Source organism: Seriola lalandi, unplaced genomic scaffold (assembly GCF_002814215.2).
Source record: "Seriola lalandi dorsalis isolate HSWRI2012SDOR001 ecotype SW California unplaced genomic scaffold, Sedor1 jcf7180002054795, whole genome shotgun sequence".
In the NCBI taxonomy this organism is placed as follows: domain Eukaryota; kingdom Metazoa; phylum Chordata; class Actinopteri; order Carangiformes; family Carangidae; genus Seriola; species Seriola lalandi.
In genome coordinates this window covers 2,298,448-2,318,868 of record NW_019525348.1, presented here as the reverse complement: position 1 = coordinate 2,318,868, position 20,421 = coordinate 2,298,448, and the positions used below count along the sequence as shown (strand labels likewise).

At 39.2% G+C, this 20,421-nt stretch overlaps 1 protein-coding gene across 4 annotated transcripts in view; it reads left to right on the top strand.

Annotated features, from left to right (window-relative positions):
- The first annotated feature begins 388 nt into the window (after positions 1-388).
- Positions 389-20,421, top strand: part of LOC111669530 (stromal membrane-associated protein 1-like) — a 112,594-nt gene continuing 92,561 nt past the window's right edge. For all 4 annotated transcript variants that reach the window (XM_087179155.1, XM_023425873.2, XM_023425874.2 and 1 more), the window contains exons 1-2: positions 389-669; positions 19,928-20,061. In XM_087179155.1, coding sequence (XP_087035281.1) covers positions 552-669; positions 19,928-20,061 — 252 coding nt within the window. In that variant the 5' untranslated portion in view covers positions 389-551. The remainder of the gene's footprint in view (positions 670-19,927; positions 20,062-20,421) is intronic.

Genomic DNA, 20,421 nt, shown 5'->3' with positions numbered 1-20,421 from the left:
TGTAGCTCTCTGGTGAGGAACCTCCATCACATCTGGCTGTGTGTGAGGTGCCTCCATCACTGCTGTCTGCACTGGTGTCAGAGCTTGTTGGAAGCAACCCCACAGTTGTTGAGTGACTCCTTCAGATTGAGATGCAGCAGATGGAAACAAACAAAAACAGTCAGTCCAATTAGACTTTCAAAACAAGATGCTGCTCCTGCATAATATTTAGACACACTAATATTGGATAAAATCAGAATTTACAATTTGCAATTACTGATAATTACTACAACCATTACCAGTGTCCCCATCTCCTCTCTGTCTACTGGAATTATTTCCGTTTTATGCTGATTCTGATTCAAGCGCAATTGTAAAATTCCGACATTCTTGAAGGCAGCAGGGATGATGCTGCCCTGGATCCATATTACCTTGCTAGCAGGTTGCAAGCTAACTGAATACAGGCGGTACTGTGCGGCTACATGGGGATGTCCCACCCTTTCTAAGACAAGTTGAGGACTCCGTGGTTTTTATCGGCTCTAAACAAGCAGGACTAACTTCCAAACTTTGGCGAAATGACGACACGGTCAGAGAGAGAAAAAGCCCAGAAACTGAATGAGCAGCATCAGGCCATTCTGTCTAAACTGCTGAGAGAAGAAGACAACAAGTACTGTGCTGACTGTGAGGCAAAAGGTAACCCTGACAGTCTTTGCTGTAAACCTCTGTCAGAAATGTGAGGGCGAAAAGATGAAATGATGTGGGAACTTGGTAGCTAACGGCTTGCTAAAACTAGCAACATATTGCAACGTTATTGAGATGGGAGTCACTTATGTTTAGCTAGGCTCACATCGTCTCAGCCTTGTTGCTGAATAACAAATTGCGTAATACGGATTAAAATTATTTTTTTCATTGCGTATATTTGTATTGTACAATGCAAACATTATGGGTTATTGTTTGTCCAGTCAGAATTAAGACAAAATGAATAATATTTAGCGATATTTGTTCAAGTTGCAACAAAATACGTATAACTTCCGTTTGGCACTTTCAAAGTAAAATCCTCACTGGGTGCTTGCATTACTTTTTTTTTAACAATAAAAAAAAAATGAGGTGGGAAATGTCACAAGTAATGTGCCATGTTGGCAGATAATTATATTATTAGTATTTTAAGTATATTTTAAGTATATTAGTGAAGTATTTTAATGATATTGTTATACATGTATTGTAAATTCAGGCGAGCTATGAGCTATGAATTAACACTTGGACTAGCCTTATTATTATGATTATTTATGTAAAACGGGGTTTATAGTTGAAATTACACTGAATACTAGCAACAGAGTATATGATAGGGAATGCTGTGATTTGAATTGATCACTAATGCATGTTTTTTTTGTGGCTCTTAAAATGTGCTTTTATTTTGATCAGACGGCCGCTTATTCCGGTTTTATATTGTTTAACTATTGCTGATTTGACACAGGTTTGCCCGACAGTATCGGTGTCATGTCCTTGACTGGATTATTTATGAGCGGAAAACATGCGTGTCCTGTGTAGGCAACATTAAATTAGAGATGTACATCGTTCGTTGAATGTCAGAAAAACACATCAGCATCATATACTGTAGGTTTTTTGCAGCTGCAGCCAACACCTCACATCTCACTGGCGATGCCCTCGTGCAGAGCAACCGCCACCCAAACTCCATTCAAAAATTTAAAAGTTTAATATTTAATTGCACAGAGTCTAAATTACATTTTGATAGAATATGTTTCAGAACACGTTAGGAACCAGTCTTCAATTCGGCATACATGAAATTCATTCAACAATACTGTATTACAACAAGATGTAAACTTTATGCCTTTTAATGAATGCCAGAAATACCCGAATAGACCTGTATCAATTTAAAGATGACACATTAATGTAATAATGTTTTAAACAATTGATCTAGCAAATGTTCGTGACCGTTGGCTAAACGTCTAAACCTAGGTCTACGTGTGGGAGCATGAAATTCCCAGACTTTTGAGTGGATTTTGAACAGCTCATATCGGGGCTACCTATGACTGAGATTAAATTCCTTTTGCGTCAACACCATGCCTATGCTGCCATCTGACAAGTGTAATCTGTAGTACCACACCTCCCTCAGTCAGCCAATCTGTTTCGATCTTGATTTGCCACAAATTGCTGCTGATGCTGCTTTTTTTTCTCTGTTTAAGTGAAATTTTAGTTGTATCCGTGATGTTAATCTGAATAGAAAATAGCATTTCATGATCCTAGCCTGGTGTTGTGTCTGAAGGTGTAAACCTAAACCTAGATTACACACAGTTCTGTTTGCAGAAGCAATACAAACACATTATATTTAAATTAAGTAAAGTCTGAGTTTGCTCAGTTTTCATAGAGAAATGGTCAGTGTAGCTTTAAAGTCCAACTGAAATCAAATAGTTATTTTCTGCTACAGAATAACATGACTATATTGTGTAAATCACTTGTCCTGTGTTCTCCTTTTAGAAAACAATCCACAAGTGAGAAATGTATTTATGTTTATTTTTTGGCCTTATGGTGGCACCCCTTATTTTCCTGCTTAAAAACAATCAAGGATTTGTGTGCAGCATTGGGGAGAAAAACGCAATTCTACAATGGCAGATTATTTTATAACCACATGCCACCTTTAATAGACAGCTTACATGACCTATTCCAGTGAGATACAGCAGCTATAGAAGCAGTTGTAATGATGAATGAGGCTATACACAAAGTTAGCTCCATAGGTATAGAGAAATAATATGTGTGCGTTCAAAACACACACTTATGCAGAAACTCATGTCAGTGGTGACGGCAGTGTAAACAGGCCGAGCTTCATGATTATGAACAACGTGATACATTTTCCATCCACAGTCATAAGTCTGTTCTCTATCAGCCGTCACAGATTCCCAAATTGAAACTTTAAAGGCATGTCAAACACAGAGCCTTAACAATGTTCATTAAACAGCCATAAACACACAGTAACAGTGTGAGCTGTCTCACCTTACAACGGGTGTTTATCCCTGCTGTTTCAGCGAAAAACCACCAACAGCCTTCATGAAATCCATGACTCTTATCAAATCATTGGAGCTAACAGCTAATTCTGCTCTCTGAGCTAACAGGCAGGTGTCCTTTTTGAGACAGTGAACATTTTCTACTTAATATTTTTGTGATTGGTGCAGTTTTAGGAAAAAATACATGTTGAGCTCCTCGTAAGCTTTTTGAGTCATTTTCTGCCTATGTGTGCATCTCACTGATGATGTTACTGGGAAACCCAGGAAGGGTCTGGCTGCGGCCTCCAGACCAAAGTGTGAGCTTTAATGGTTAATTGGAGGACCGTGACATCGCTATTAGATCTAGGTCAAAGTTCATTAGAAAAGAAAATGGCAGTGGAGCAGAGGTGCAGCTGAAGCAGCAGGTAGATAATCACAGCTCAATGCAGATAAAGTTGAACGTATGATTTTATTGGACAAATAAATAAAATGAAAAACATTTAAAAAAGAACAGTCATTTATTGCAGCTGTTGAACCTTTGCTGGGTTAGATGCAGTTTCAGTGTTAATCTTGAGACACTAGTAAGCTAGTGTTAACTTAGCCGCCAGCAAGCTGTGTGTGTGAGAAAGAGAGAGGTACTACATATGATGATTTTGTACAAATAGTAAATGGTATTTAGTGCAGGACTTTTTGTTTAGGAGTAATGTTACTAGCTACAGCAACTAACGTGTGTGTGTGTGTGTGTGTGTGTGTGTGTGTGTGTGTGTGTGTGTGTGTGTGTGAGACCAGACATCATTTTGTGATAAAATCTTGGCCAAACATGTTTGTCAATGATAGACATGTTTAATTTCATCCCTTGGCCACTTTATTGGTTCAAATTATTTAAGCAATGACAAAGTCACATTATCTACTTCTCAGCAATGTATAGCAAACAGGGCCAGCTGACTGGGCGAGAGAATAAAAACTAATTGAATACATCTGCTTTATACAAATGCTTCCATTTCAGTTTTCTTCCATTAAGATTTGTCTCTACATTCTAGGTGTGACTCCAAACTTAGTTGTGGCTGCTCAGTTCATTTAATGAGACTGATGGCTTTAAATCTTTTAAGTTGCACTAACACAATACAAACAACCATGTCTGAAACAACTTTAACAGTTTATTTAGTTTAATGCGGAGTGCTCATAATTGATCGCATATCATTTAACTGTTCAAACATTTCCATGTTCACAACACTATTCTCCACTTATTGATATTTCTCTCCAGTGTTCATGAAAACAAATACAAATAAGTTCTCTCAAGATGTTTATCTGACTGAATCACATACATGTCAACAGACTGTTTGCAGAATGGCTGCAACCACTGTTACAGTATCAAAATAAAATCCAGTATCAACTCTAATAGAAACCATTCAGCTCATTTTATAGTTTATCTGTATCTGGTTTGCTGCTATAAATATGTAACACAACAAAAAAAATAGTTCGTGTGACTTAAAGGTTGGCACTAAAGCCTTGTTTATACGTTGAATTGACACCATAGATATGGCGTAGCTGTGTACCCTGTGCTGTACCCTATGCTGTAGCCTCACGTGCACCTCCATAGAAATGTAATTACATGTCGCGGTGACAAGTGTGATTGTTCTGCTTGGTAGCTTTTCTTGTCCATGTCTCTAAGTGACTGGACAAGCACTGAAAACTCGGTCAGTTCAGTGGTCGTACACACCATCTCCTCAGATGTCTTTTCTTCCTTGCTGTAATCAAAGTTAAAGTAACTGTTTATTAGCTCCAGCTCCAGCTCCAGCTTGATTCGCTCAGTTTCAGTCAGCATTTTTTTGAAGTACACACACAGTGAAATGGAAACCCCAGCGCCAACTATCGTTTTGGTGTTGTAATTGCAGAGTGATGCAGACACACCGGCGCACGAGTATAAATACCCACAATAGCGTTGGCTCTGCATTGATCCTACGCAGAAGTATGAACCAGACATAAGGCTTACCACCTTAAAACAATGCCTGAACCCGAGTCAGAATTAGGCAATTCTTTTCTGTTCTTCCCGTTCTGCTGACACTGTGTGAATGCATCAGTCTTACACTAATAACATGGTGTCTGCCATGACTTGTAGGTCTGTAGTTTATTTGCTTTGTCTCTAGTTCCCCTGCTGGTGTTTGGTTCTGGTACAGCCCCAGTTGGCTGAAGAGAAGGTAGATTTCTTGAGCTATAGTTAATATTTGCTCAGGATTTTAATCTTCTCTCACTCCCCTATTTATTTGTGTATTTTGTTTATTATTTTTTATATGTCAAATCAACTGGTCAGATTTATCTGTAAATGGAGTATTTGAATTGGCTGTGGTTCAACACACACAACATCATTCTTCTGCAAAACGAGGCTTTCCTTTGTGATTAGACTGACAGGACACACAATTAAAGGTTTTTGTCAATATGATTTTCATAATGGAAATAATCGTTTGATAATGAAAGCCTTGTAAACAAACCTTCACTGATGCCTGCCGGGTGCAGAGTGGCTGTATTTGCTGTTGTGCTTTGTTAAAGTGGTTAATGTGGAGAATGTGTCTCTTTCTCATGTGAGCTGATTTACCGTATTTATGGGGCATTGTTCCTGTAAACCTTAAGTACTGTGTGTGTGTGTGTATGTGTGTGTGTGTGCGTGTGTGTGAGTGTGTGTGCGTGTGCGTGTGTGTTTGTGCTCATTGCTAAATGTAGTTAATCACCTAAACTAATGGGAATTACTTATTCAGTAGGTGTTCTATGACTTGTCTTCTCTGTTATCCACATTTCCCATGTCCTTCTCCACTTTAACCACCTTTGACACAACAAAACATCCTGCGAAATGTTTACTGCATATACAGTAAATACAGGTGTTTGCTCTTGTTTTTTCTCTGAAAGCCTATGCAAGTTAAGATTTAACATAGAACACAGCCACAGTAAAACATGAAGGTTTTTACTCCAATTTACCATAAATTGGATATACATACCAGCTAGGACAGGGATCGGCACAGTGGTTAGCACTGTCGCCTCACAGCAAGAAGGTTCTTGGTTCAAACCTGTGGAGTTTGCAAGTTCTCCTGGGTGGGTTTCCTCCAGGTCCTCCAGCTTCCTCCCAATATCCAAAGACATGTAGGTTAATTGGTGACACTAAATTGTCAGTCCTGTGACACCTGTGGCAATCTGTCCAACGTGTACCTCGCCCTTGCCCAATGTCAGCGGGGATTGCCCCCCCCCCCCTGCAGTCTTTTAAAGATAAGCACTATGGGTAACAAATGAATTAATATATATATTAAGTTATATATGAACCAAATTTGCACTTTTATTACAAAATGAACAGGTTAGCTGCTAAAGAGCAAGTATATCAAACATGAAGCGTCAACATGAAAAGAATGAATAGAACCACCTGTCCTTAAAAGCCTCCAAATTGTTAATCAGTTCTAATTAAGTTCATAACATAATAACAATTAAGTAATATGGGTTGCGCGAATTAATGAATGAATAAATGAACTGATTCACATCTGCCAGTTGTGTGTCTCTGTTGCAATGGATGGGTTTTATTCATGTATTCATTGTAGAATTAATGGGAACTATTGTTTATTGTAAACAACGTGACAAGGAAATTATTGTAATGTTTTAATTTTGATCAGATTTCCATAAGCATAAGTATTACATGGCACATGAAGTGGCTTATGATCTAGCAGGTGATTCAGAGACTTTCACTCCCTGAGGAAAACATAGCTGAGAGGGGCTGACTATCAGATCAGATAAACCAACAAATAATCTCAGCTGACGTGTCTTGTAACCCTGTCAACAAGCAAATGTCAAGTTTGCTTTTCAATAAAGACACTTGAAAGTAAAAATCAAACATAGGCTTAAGCTCTGTTTGCAGCTTATGCGTCCGACATAAAAGCCACAACAGTTAAAAGGCTCCTACTGTTCATAAGTCATTGTGTAATGAGTCCAAGTCAAGTCTGAAGCTGATTTATTTCCAACTCAAGTGTGACGCAGCTGCACTGGCCGTTGCTCCAACACAGGCTCATACAGTATTTTCACACATAGATAAACGTTTCATTCTGTATCTGTCCCGTTACTGCTGATTCTTACTCTATGATCAGAGCAGTTGATCAAGTAATTAACCATTTTTTTCTTTTAGCTCATTAAAATCTGATCCACTGCCTTGTGTTTCCTCCATCAGTCAGTGACACAGCACCCTGCAGCCTATAGCATGTTTGCTTATGTGAGTCATAAAGCAGCAGCACCCAGCCGTGCCCTATGAGTCACGTTGACTATGTCACAGCTATTTTTATACAGGAGAGACATGATTCTGTGAAAAGCCTGAAACATGAAATCAATTATGTGATTTTATTTGTGTTGAGTAAATGTGTAATACCTACAGTAAGACCACAGCAACGTATTGTTAGATTGGTTAGTGAAGAAATCACATCATGGCCACTTTCAAATTCTTACTGTACCTTCATATTGTTAGTGACACTGTGTCAGTTTCAAGTGTAAATGATAAAGAACTTGAACACAGGTTGTTCTCACCAAATCTCATTTGACAGACTACAAAAGAAAAAAGCCCAGGGAACAGATGCTTGTATCACTGAGGTTTATGCATATTCAGTTTATCATCATTAATAATTTATAATTAGGTAAACTCGAATAGTGATGTAAACAGCAACACCAAAGTTGTAGAAACTACCTAAGTGTAGATCGTCAGTTTATTGACACATCAATCAAGATAGTCACAGTAAAAATCCAATTAATATTTATGTTGAAATTGCAGTTTCAATTAATCATTTTCATATCAAAATTGTGATTTGAATTCTGATAGCCACAATTTACACTACAACTTACACAATAATGATAAAAAAAAATATATATATAATTAAATAAATAAATGAATAATAATAATAATAATAATAATAATGATGATATGTGTTTTATAGGCTTTGCACAGCCACTGGGATGTTTTTGATTTCTCTGGCTGATTAGAGCTGTAGTGAGGTTGAACCAACTCCACCCTGCTGTATTGGTTGAGTTTGAATTAATTCCAATGGATTAAGTGTCAGTTTGAGTTTGTTGGAACTTGACTTTTTGAATCAGTGACAGCCCCAGCACCACACACTGTACTGAGAAGAGGTCTGATCAGCCAACACCAGTGAAAACACCTGTGCGGGTGGACGAGCTGCAGGAGATGGAAGGTTTATAAAGTGGCTGTTGATCATTGTGTCGACTGTATTGACATTTGTCGCTGGTTCATTTAATCACCTGTAGATGATTAATGTGAAGTCTGTGAGGAAGCTCAACAACAACAACAGAAAAAGTCTTGAATGTTGTTGTTTAAATGATCTGTAGCCGGTGTGTGTTTCTCCATTCTGCGCAACTTTGACAAATAGGTGACTGATTCAGTTTCAGGCAGGTAGGCAGTGGGAAGGTTGGAAGTTGTTAATTGTGAGTAACAGACACCTGATTTGTCTGACTCTACAGTTAAACTTCCAGACATCATCATTTTAAGATCCTTTTACATCACTTTAAAACTCTGACCTGCAGGATTCAGCCTGTCTGTCCTGTCAATCTCTAAAGTTTATGCAACTTTATCTTAATATAACTGTTGTTAACATCCATGAGATTGCTGAACTACACAGGTAAACTCTTGGCTGTTGTCTTGGTGAAGTCTCTGCATGTCAGTGCTTGTACTTCTTACACTTGCCAACCAGTCCTCCAACCTGAACGACCATATAGGTGTTTTTTTTCAACCCTCTGATACCACCCATAGGAGTAACTCCTGAAATAGTGCCCATACCAGACCATGGTTGTCATGGTTACAATAACATAGGTACAAAAACTACTTGGTTAGGTGTAGGAGAAGATAGTGTCTTGTGTTAAAACAAGTACATCCGTAACATTTGACGATCTTTGTTACCATGGTAACAATAATAACATGGTTAACTTTGTTGAACAGTCATGGATAATTGAAACAATATAAATTGCTACTTTCACATGGGAATTGAACACCGCTCTCCTGTGTAATAATAATCTATCCACCACAACCTCGTCCTGACATGTACTCTGTTTTTTTTTTACTTTTCCCTTTGCTCATGTCATAATTATAACGGCCACTAGATGTCGCCTAGCAACAAAACATGACTATGGGTCGTAATAACTTGCGCCACAGATGACCTACGGACTTGTTTTTTACAGCACAGTCTCCAAGGTGCTCTACTTGATAAACAATTATTTTTGTATTTGAAAATTATAGAGGAAACTGTTCTTTTCGACCTCTTGAGAGTGACCTAAAACTCTATACTGTCCCTGAACGCCTCCTGTGTAGATAAACACGGAGCACTGGAGCTGCTGCTGCTAACGTGCTGCTCATGCTTCACCTTCTGTGTAGATACAGTGTAAGACAGAGTAGTGTGTCTCTGTTGGATAAACTATTGCATCACACCATTTTCAGACGGATATACAGTAGTTAGCAGTTAGCAAGGCAGCTGTTGAGTGATGTTGACAACTCATATGTATTGAATAGTGGTCAGAATCTCCTGGCTGAACCTTTGGAGCATTAGCCTACAAGATGTGAATTGATCTGAATGGTTCAGGGCTGTGATACAGTCTGTGATGCAGCTGCAGTGTAGAGCTGTCAGTTTCATGACCTACCAGCAGGTTAACATTTTTACCATGGCAACATGGACACATAGGCACAAGTATCATTTGTTTCTTAAGTTTTTTGAACTAAAACATTAAGAATTTTTTTGTCATTATCCCTGAAAACATTTGCCATTGTTTCACCGCACCTTAAAATACACATTGGCTTTTCACCACTGAAACTCTGTAAGTGGACCTGGAGTTGTTCTTGTCAACTTCATGTTCTCTCCTTGAGTTTGAACATGGATGTCTCTGCAGGATGCAGTGCTCTGCAAACACAACAGAGGCAGTGTATTAGCTGTTATTGATTTTTTTTTTTTTTAAACAAGCATTCACTCCACGGCTGATTGGCCACTCTGAGTATAGGGCGGTGGTTTGATTGATCAGTTTGTTTTAGGGCTTGGCATGACCAAACATCGTCTACCCTCCATACTGCCTGCTGCAGTCAGTGTGCCTGGGTGTGGCTGCCCTGCTATGACCACTGCAGTGTGGTGACTCACCTTAGTCTCTCAGCTGGAATTTCACCCTCACTCCTGTCTACTGTCTACAAACTCTGCCCTACATTTGGTGTGTGTGTGTGTGTAAGTGTGTGTGAAATGGAGTCCTTATTGATTGCAATTCCATTTTCCTGTCCTCCCTGGCATCTCAGTCCATCCACTACTTAGAGTCCAGACTATAATTTTCGCCTTTGGTTTTAACACAGTCCTTTCACCAATGTGACGCAAATGCTACACACACACTCACACACACACGCATGCACACACACACACACACACACACACACACACACACACACACACACACACACACACACACACACACAGAGGCTGGCAGTGTGTCAGTGTTATGATTTGTGGCAGGGGGTGCTCTGAGCTGGCACACGCTCTCCTCTGTGCTGGCACAGCAGATCTTGGCAAACGCCTGCAGGGCACTCAGCACTTTGACAACCTGTCCTTGGTACCTCTCTGCTGTCACACACATAAAATACTGGCACAGGCCCCCCCCACACACACTCACACTCATTTGGAACCAAATGCTTTTGGAAACCACAGCCTCCAATTGTACACATTTTAAAGGTGAGAAGGACAGGATAGTTTGCAGAGGAGGAGAGAGGTATCAGAAGCTGCAGTCTGCATACAGATGTTCACTGTCACATAAGCTATTTCCTTTATATGAACCTGTGTCATTTACCTTTTAAAACAAAGTCTGCATTTTCTTCAGAAGTGAATCTATATAGGGCTGCAACTATTAATTATTTTACTCATGGATAAATGTGACATTTTTACTACAAGCCCATATATTACTGCTGTAAATGTGTCACACATATTGTATACAGTTAAGTAGATTTTGCAGAGGACTATTTTCAGCTGTGGATTAATACACATTTGGTGCTGTTTTGAGTTTAATAGCAGCAGGATGGTGTACAGTATGTGGGATTGAGTCAAAATAAACTACAATGTGTATGTTGATGGTATTTAAAGGAGCCCATCACAGCGCTGTGGCTCACTGATGTGTTTTTAATAGATCTATGAATATGCTATAACGGGCTTTACACAGACAATGCTGTGAGCAGGATCAGATCATCATTGGTCCGGGTATTGTGGTGGAATTTGAATACAATGAGAAAAAATATTTTATCTTTTATATACAGTATGTTTAATTCTGGCTGAATCCACTACACCTCCCTCTTCCACCAGCAGATGGAGTCCTTTCTTCACTTTTCTGGTGGTAGTTGTGTGACTTTAAAATTCAGTTCAAAAGAGTCTAAATCTTGTGGCCTGGAGGTTTTCTGAAGCTCTTGAATCATTTAGAAATCATAAGATACTACATGTGGATAATTGTTTTTCCCCCTTGTTTATATCCCTCTGTCTATTTCAGCCTTTATTACCTCTAATAACGCTTTTTATATCGTTTTTATCTGTCATGATTTATGCACTGTCTGAACCATAATGTTCCAGTATTTGTTTAAGAGCAGACAATAAGACGAGATGATGAGTTTTTATTAGGTTTTCGTCTTGTTATAATAAAGAAGGAACACTGCGTAGAGAGGGAAACATCTCTCTGTGTAGAGGCAGTCTATCCACTCCTCCTCATTACTGCTGACACTGAGTCACTCTAATGGACCAGCAGGGAGCAACACAGCGCTTCTTTATTTTCCCCTCAGCATCCTTCCCGTCACTCTCGTTCTTCACTCTCGCGCCTGTGCTGAAGAGTTTGGCAGCCTTCGGATGATTTAGTGAGAGAACATTTTATTAATTAGGAAATTGAGGTTGTTAACCCTTTTTTTTTAAAGGGCGGATCCTGCTGAATTTTAGCATGGGTATGGTTTATTTTCTTTGCCTGCCCCTCATGCAGTAACATTACCTGTAGTTTCTTATTCCTGGGTGTAAAATGGAGAAAAATTAAATTGGTTTCATGCAGCCAAACATAATTTAAAGAACTTATAAATATTACAGAGCTGAGCTTTCAAGGTGTTTTACAAGAGGACATTAAGACAAAGTAGAACTGTCGGAAAGAAAGGTATAAATCTAAAGAGCAATTACACTCAAAATGAAAAGATGATACAAATAAAAAAAGTAGAACAGTGGCTATGACAGGAGCCCAGATGGATTTCTGGGTGCTGTGGTTCAGAACAGATAAAGGCTGCAGTGTTATTAGTCCCAGAGGATTTGTATGAGTCAAGTCCACAAAGTCTGCCTCATTCAGCCTTAAAGCTTCAGACTCTGTGTCTTCACTCTGTCCCTGAAGAAAGAACCTGCTCCGGTTTCTCGCCACTGACTTTTGTTCCCTGTAATAAATATTGATTGAGTAAGCTCACAAGGGATCACATCAGTAAATTCAGATGTTCCTTATTTATTTTTCTCACTTATTTGTTGCTTCGGAGCGTTTCAACACAAAGTCCAAACAGCCGTCGGCATGTGTTCTGATGATTAAACACCAGATCACAAATTGATCTCTATGACAGAGTGAGACACCTCAGCTGACGTCTATGGTCACATAGCCTACCTGCCTCGATGCAACCATCACGCACTTTAACAGAAACACACACACACACACATCCGTCCTCATCCCGACTGTCCTCAGGTTGACAGTTGGGGCTTTAATTTCATGCTCGGCTAGCTGCCCCCCCCCCCCCAGTTAGAAAATTCCACTGTCACTCATCAAGGCTCCAGGGTGTGTGTCTGTGTGTGTGTGTGTCTCAGCTGAGATAACTCTGTTTGTTTGAGTTTTGTTTGCATACATGTGAATATGTATGCATATTTATTATTAAACTGTGTGTGTGTATGTCATCTTCATGGGTATTTATTTGTGTGCAAGTGGGTGTGTCTGCATGTGTCAGTGTGTTAATGTATTGGAATGTGGGTATCTTTTGTGCAGGCATGCTCGTGCGTGTGCCCTGTTTTATAGCACTCTGCAGGATGTGCTCACACTTACCTGCATGAAAGTGCTTGAAATTGTGTGTGTGTGCGTGTGCGTGTGTGTGTGTGTGTGTGTGTGTGTGTGTGTGTGTGGAGACTGCGGGGCTCATGTCTGCTGAGAGAACTCAATTCAGCTGTCTATTTTTGTCCTAACTTCAACACAGAGCAAGTATAAAGATGAATAACATAATAAAGCAGCCACTGAATCTGAATTATCTGCCTGAGACACAGATGAACACATACTCATGTTTATGCTTATCCACATATTATTCACTTTATAGTCATCAGATGTATCAGTGGAATTTATTCATTCATCTGAAAGCTTTTTTTTTTCTTTAGGGGAAAGATTGTTTTTACATCTGAAAAAAGTAATCGTTGTTCTAGGATAGTCAACTGAAACCCTTGATTCAGAACAGGACAGTATATAAACAGGCCATGCGTCAAATAGTAGATTATTGGCTGGACTGCAACATCGGGGCTAACCCTGTAATCACAAATGTCTGTGTATGATTTAGTAAATGAATAAAAATAACAATCATAGTTCCACCATTGGTCAGCTGTATGACCTGTGACTGAGTTGGAGTTCACCATTGGCCGTTGCTCTTTCAAAATGAATTGGCACAAGCAGTGTCTATTAGAGGGGAGTTTACAGCCTGCAGCTGGTGAACTTAGTGCATCTGTCGCTAGATTTAGAAACTTTTTTCAAAAAAGTGCCTAGACCCAAATCTAAAGGCTGCGTGCTGTGTGAGATACAAAATAAGAAAAATGTTCTGTCGCTTCTGAATTTCTCTCTGAGTGATCATTTTACAAGTAAATATATCTGAAATCACAGTTTGTCATGTTTGTCTTTAATTCATGTGTTTGGTGATATTGTCAGACTTTTAGCAGCAGCTTTGAAATGGCTTGGAAGTTAACATGCAGTCTTAATGGGCTGCGTTTCAGTCAGTATTTCAGTCTTGTTCCGTTGTCATGACAACAGAAACAGAAATGTAAATGACAACAGCTGTATTAAAATACTGAATATGTGAGCACAGTGCGTGGACATAAACAGATAAAGAGCTGAAACACTAGGCTGAATGCAAATATGACACAATGACTTCAATTGTTTACAGTGGTTCCACAACAGTTTTCAACTACGTCCTCAATTCGGCACATTGACCACATGTAGTCCAGATATATACTAGGTTTTGACTCAGTCTTGTTAGATGCAGACCAGTGCAATAGGTCAGAACTCATAAATCATAGTGTTCTTTACTCTGCTCCAACAACTGCTATTACACTGCACCTGTCACAAAAGTTTAACATTACACAAAAGTGTGTAACACTTTTAATACTTAATACTTCTACGTGCACATGCACGTAGAAGTATTAAGAGTTTAAAGTGAATTGACTTAAGAGGTTTAACCTGTTTAATTTAATGCTTTAACCACAGGTGAATAAAATAATAAATAAATAATGATGATGGTGGAACAGTGACTCTATTTACATACACACAACAGGCCGTAGAAATCGGGATAAAACAGTGAAACTGATAATGTGTACAAATATGCAAAATCTCAGTTTACATAAAGTTGGTCAGTAAGTTAATTCTGCATTTTGTAGTTTTTTTTCTGGTGAGAAGATTGGAGGAGTGATGGCACAGTAAGAGGACAGGGTCTGTAGGATGCTGGTGTGCATATTTGTATTCCAGTCGAGGAAACAGGCTTGGTGGTTATTGTATATTTTTAAGTGGGACTTTGGATGGCTATTGTCTAGATACACAAGACTTTCAAAAACTCATTTAAGGGTTTTCATGTCAAAGTTCTCAGGATTTGGTTATCTCTTGAATCTGAGGTCAAAGAGACCTGAATGCTTAATTTACATGATTTTTCTGAAATCTGGCTGCTGCCAAAACAGTTGATTAATGAGGTTACATGAAGTGACCCAGAGGGGCTGCTGGTCATCCTCCACTGACTCTGGGACTCACCTGTATCAGTGCAGGCTGTTCATCATCGCAGAGAAAAATGTGACTGGCTAGTTGAAACAGCACAGCATAGTTTAGCATGCGGCACACAGACAATGTCCAAAGGCTTACCTCTGTCTATAATAGACTCCTGTATATTATGAGTATAATTTGTATGAGCCATTCACTTCTCTAAATACAATCAGACCCTGCTGAACTGCTCAGCTGATTTTATTAATAGAAATACTTAGCAAGAAGAGAATGGGATTCCTTTATGAAAACCTACTGTTCAGAAAGTTTCCGTATGTTGGATGCTCTACAGTCTACAGTCTATGTGGATGAGGACTTTGCTGAGAAGAATATATGCATTTGTTTTGGAGAACCTTTTGAAAGAGGTTATCTTAGAACAAACCAAAGTGAGGTCCAGTCCATACTGATAGATATCCAGCAGATAGAGTCCAGCTTATAATGGCTGAGCTGCTTGATTTAGGCTTAACACTCAGTCATCCCTGCCTTAATGCTCCTTTAGGCCGTCTAGCGCATTAGTGCCACCGCATTAACACACTGATGCTCTTACCCGAGACCGACAAGCCCACTGGACTGCATGCATTCCTGCTGCCATCCAACTGGCCTGGCCTCACCACTATTATGTAGCCCGGATCAATAAAGGTTGATCCTTTGCATGTTCCGTGTTCAAAGTCGCTTTCAGTCATCAAATTGACTGATAGTAAGCTTCATGGTCTGGGTAGAGCCAAAGATGGCACTGAGGGACTGTAGCCACGAGCACATTAAAATGATTTGACTGTCATTTCTGTGCCATTTCCTATTTATCCCATGGAGCTTTGGCAGAGCTGGGGTTGTTTTGTACTACATTATGTATGATGGATGACGCATTTGGATGATAGATTTCTGTGGGAATCTAAACCTGAACTCAGATATTTTCAAGAGATTGCACGAGGGTGTTAATGTTCTGGCTTTCTCTGAGTTTAACGGCCTTCGTATACTTCAGACAAAGCACTTGTCAGCTTGTCTCACAGCCTCTGAAAACCCTCTTTTCCATAGTGGAGTTGGGCGGAGCTGTATCTGACACTCTTTGTCATTTTCCAACAGAAAAGCTGACAATCATGCCTACGTTATGCAGTGATTGGCTTGGTTTAAGGAGGTGTGAAAGTAAAGCGTCTGACCTTCTCTCAGACGCTCTCAGTTTTTCATTTTTCACAAAACTACTTCTTTCGTTGTTACTGTTGTTATGTCTGTTAAGCCATTGTATGGTATTTATGTACATATAATGATAATGATGCTGAATTTACCATGTGTAATCCTTAGTCACTTTTGAAACATTGACTTCACACAGTTACAGAAAAGCTACTTCTCATTTTTAGCCTATCACTGATTTGATTTTGGCAGCTGAAATTAAACCTGCCAGATTTTATCAACTGTAGCTAGCTAGCCAATTAAAGGTCCCATACAGTCTAAAGGCAGATGTCCATGTGTTGTTTGATTATAAAGCAGGTCTAGCTTTTATATTAATACTGTGAAAGTATCAAAGCCTCAGTCAATCAAAGTGTTGACTGTGTATGCCCGGAGGTTTTTCACTTCTTGTGGATCTGTCCAGCCTGCTCACGGGCCTGTGTCTTCTTTTCCTCCTCTATGTCACCACTACTAGTAGTAGTGGAAGGCAAAGATGCTAAATCCAACTTCTTCAAAATGAAGTTGGTTTCACCTCTGTGCTCTGAAACTTGTTAAGATCATATAATAGATAATGTGGACATTTTCTTGTTTTCTGTTTTTTCAGGTTTATGTTTATGGGTAAAAAAAACCTGTTGCCCTTGAGCTTTTGAAACCAGGTTATTGGATTCAAAGCTGCTTTCAATGAGCTAAAAGGGCCATTTTTATTATATTACCTTTTATATTTGGAAATAGGTTTTTAATCATAGTCACATTGGATTAAAACTATTAATCACTAAATGAAAGTAATTGAGATTACATTCAATAAAAACATTAATCATTTTATAATTCCTCTGCCTTTAAAGACTGAATTTGTAACTGAAATTGGAATCTTAAAAAGTTAAGGGCCCCACTTTAAAAGTCCAAAGGTCATGATCTAAAGCACACGTAGAAAGTGCATTTTGGGTGTGTCCAATTTTGCTAGTTTAATGGCAGAAAAAATGGTCGCTGCACCAAGCACTTCATTCAGAAGGGTTGTACCTAGTCTCTTAATTAATCATGGGAATGTTTTGAGCGTGTTTCAGAGTGCCATCTCCCATTCCCTTTAAAAGCCAGGTGCAACTGGGCAGATTGCTATAATAATGGCGTATTTGCCAGGTAATAAGAAAAAACGCCTCCTGCAGAGTATCTGGATCTGCTTGTACACACAGTGAAAGTGCATGAACAGACCGTCTATAGCAGGATTTCACAACAGATCAAGAGTGCAAAATATTAAATTATGGGTGCAATGCACCCTCAGTGTAATATTTTGCACCCTCATTTTGTACCCTCAGTTGAAATTTTGATATTAAATGCCAAGTTCAATGTGCAATGTGCAAAGTGCATGTCTTAGGTGCATAGACTGTGGGGGTGTCTCCATGTGGTTATTTCAAGTTATAACCGACCAGTCTGAAGTATGTAGAGGTGTGTGTGGTTATTGTGCAGTCTAGTGTTGTTTTCAGGCAATTTAATAAAGGTAAACACAGTGAACAGTCATATGTAATTGCACTGCAGTGTGCTTTGACAATGCCAATCCTAATACCAAAAGCTGTACAATTTTTCAGGATGCAGCCTTAAAATAACAGTGAAAAACTGCACCATTGACTTCACACCAGGTTTTTGTTGGTCAATCACGCAATCCATTTCCGCTGCCTCAAGACAGCAATGCTCCAACAATGCACCTGACCACACCTTGTTTTAGGTACAACACCCCCATGGGCGCACAGATGGGCACAAGTGCATTTTAAACAATGTCGTAGCTGGATGGGAAAGTGATAACTGTGTCGGTCTGAAAGTAGCAAAGACACTTGTGTTGTGCTTCCTGCAGCTTTGCGCCGGGTGTAAGACAGGGCATTTAATCACATGACTTGTACATCTAATATAAAAATAAAGATCCAGACAAAAATGAGTGGAGAAACAGGGCACAAAGGGTCACTGAACAGTTTGATGAGTATGAAAATGATGTGAATCATATGTTATGGCCTTCACAGTCACCACATCTCAACCCAGTTGAACACCTATGGCAGATTTTTGACTGACGTGTTAGACAGCGCTCTCCACCACCATCATCAAAACACAGAATGAGAGAATGTCTTTAGGAAGAATGTGTTCATCCTCCAGTAGAGTTCAGAGACTTTTAGAGTCAATATCAAGGAGCACTGAAGCTATTCTGGTGGTACATGGTGGTCCAACACCTCACTAAGAGGTTTTTCCTTAAATTTGTATGTGTGCACATTTTCTTATAAAATTGCAGATACCTCTGATAATGCACGCTGGTGCTTTTATAGAGAAAGATATTTTTTAAACTGCAGCAACTATAATCAAGTGATGACGATGCAAACAACGGTCTGCTCCTTTGTAAAATCCCATTAAGATGTACTGAAGGAATTTGAGATATTACTTCCTGAGCAATTTTGATAAGAACGTCTTCAGGATAACCTAAGGTGTGTACGTCCTCAAATGCTAAACTTAAGTTTTTCAACTGAGACAATTTCACTGAAGTGAAGTGTTTTGAATGTTTGTGCAGTGTGGATTTTTATCTTTTTATATTAACTTCTTGAGTTTCAATTCAGGTCTGATAGTGCACTGTACCTGCAATTTCCAGAAATCCCTTGTCAGTCAAACAGTTTGTGATTTCTGAGCTGGAGTTTCTGTGGATGGGAACTTTTTATTTATCTGTGCAGCTGTGGTGGATATCACAGCTGGGTTCTTCCTGTTTGTTTCTGAGACTCACTAGAACTTAGAAACAAACTTAGTATTTGAAACCTGTACTTGGTGATGACAGTGCTGGGGTGGAGGGGTTCACAGGGAATATTGGTCGGTTGCTTGCCTGTTCATTTCTTGGCTGAGTTTTAATTTGCTACTTCCTGCTGCTCGACCACATCCAGATTTTATTTATTTATTTATTTTTTTTCTTTCAGTTTATTTATTGAATTTTCAAAGATGCAGAGCAGTCTACAGGGGAAGACACAGAGGTGAAAAATAAAATAAAATGAAAAATTAACATGTTAAAGTAATCCCTTAAGGCCAATCACCCCACCCCACCACTACACAGGAGCCATTACCAAGGTACAGAAACGTAGGTACCAGAGGAGTGAAAAGATAAATGCATAGATAGATAAACAGAATTAAAAAAATTAAGTAGATAAAAATGTACTGAGGTTGGCATGAATCCAATATATATTGATACAAAAATTCAACATATACATACATATACTGATGCCCATATGCCTCAAGTCAATATTGTGGTCAGCCCACAGCAGATTGTGAGATTTTACCCATGTAGCTACTAAAGTCAGCCCAACATTTACCATAGAGATGTGGCTTTCTTTTGAGGTTAAACATAATGTTTTCTGATGCCATGTATGAGGAAATGTCTTTAAACCGCATGGCAACAGGTGGAGACACTTTTACATGACAATGCAATGCATTTGTTACCAGCAATCGTGGCTGGTTTTATAAACCGCACCTTGCTTCTTTTGGTGAAAGGGATCAGATTTTAGTATTTGAAAGAGAGTTGGAAGACAGAATCTATATTGACTCAATTGGTCAGGACAGGTTATTCTTCACAAGATCACTCTCACTGAGTCAGTCAAAGTGATAATAGCAGGATGTTTACATTCAATTTTTAACCACAGCAGCTTTAATGCAGAAATCTTTCTCTTTCTCTTTCTCTTTCTCTTTCTCTTTCTCTTTCTCTTTCTCTTTCTCTTTCTCTTTCTCTTTCTCTATAGGACCTCGATGGGCATCATGGAACCTCGGGGTGTTCATGTGTATCCGCTGTGCCGGCATACACCGCAACCTGGGTGTCCACATCTCCAGGGTCAAATCTGTCAACCTGGACCAGTGGACACCTGAGCAGATCCAGGTAGACGTACACAATCACACCTTTATCACACAGAACAATTCACACCAGCATGGAAATACTGAAGTGATAACATGAGTATTAAAGAAAAAGTCCATAATGACAATCCATAGGTTAGGTTTCATTCATTCATCATTTCATGGTCAAATGAAACACACAGATGTCAGACATATTCCTGCTGGAATCAACCTCTTTCTAGTGACAACAGGGGCTCAGGACATAGGCGTCCACTAATCGGAAGGTTGGTGGTTCGATTCCTGGCTCCTCCAGTCTGCATTTCCAGGTGTCCTTGGGCAAGATAGAGAACTCTAAATTGCCCCTGATGTGTCATTGTTGTGTGAATTTGTATATATGGTAGGAAAG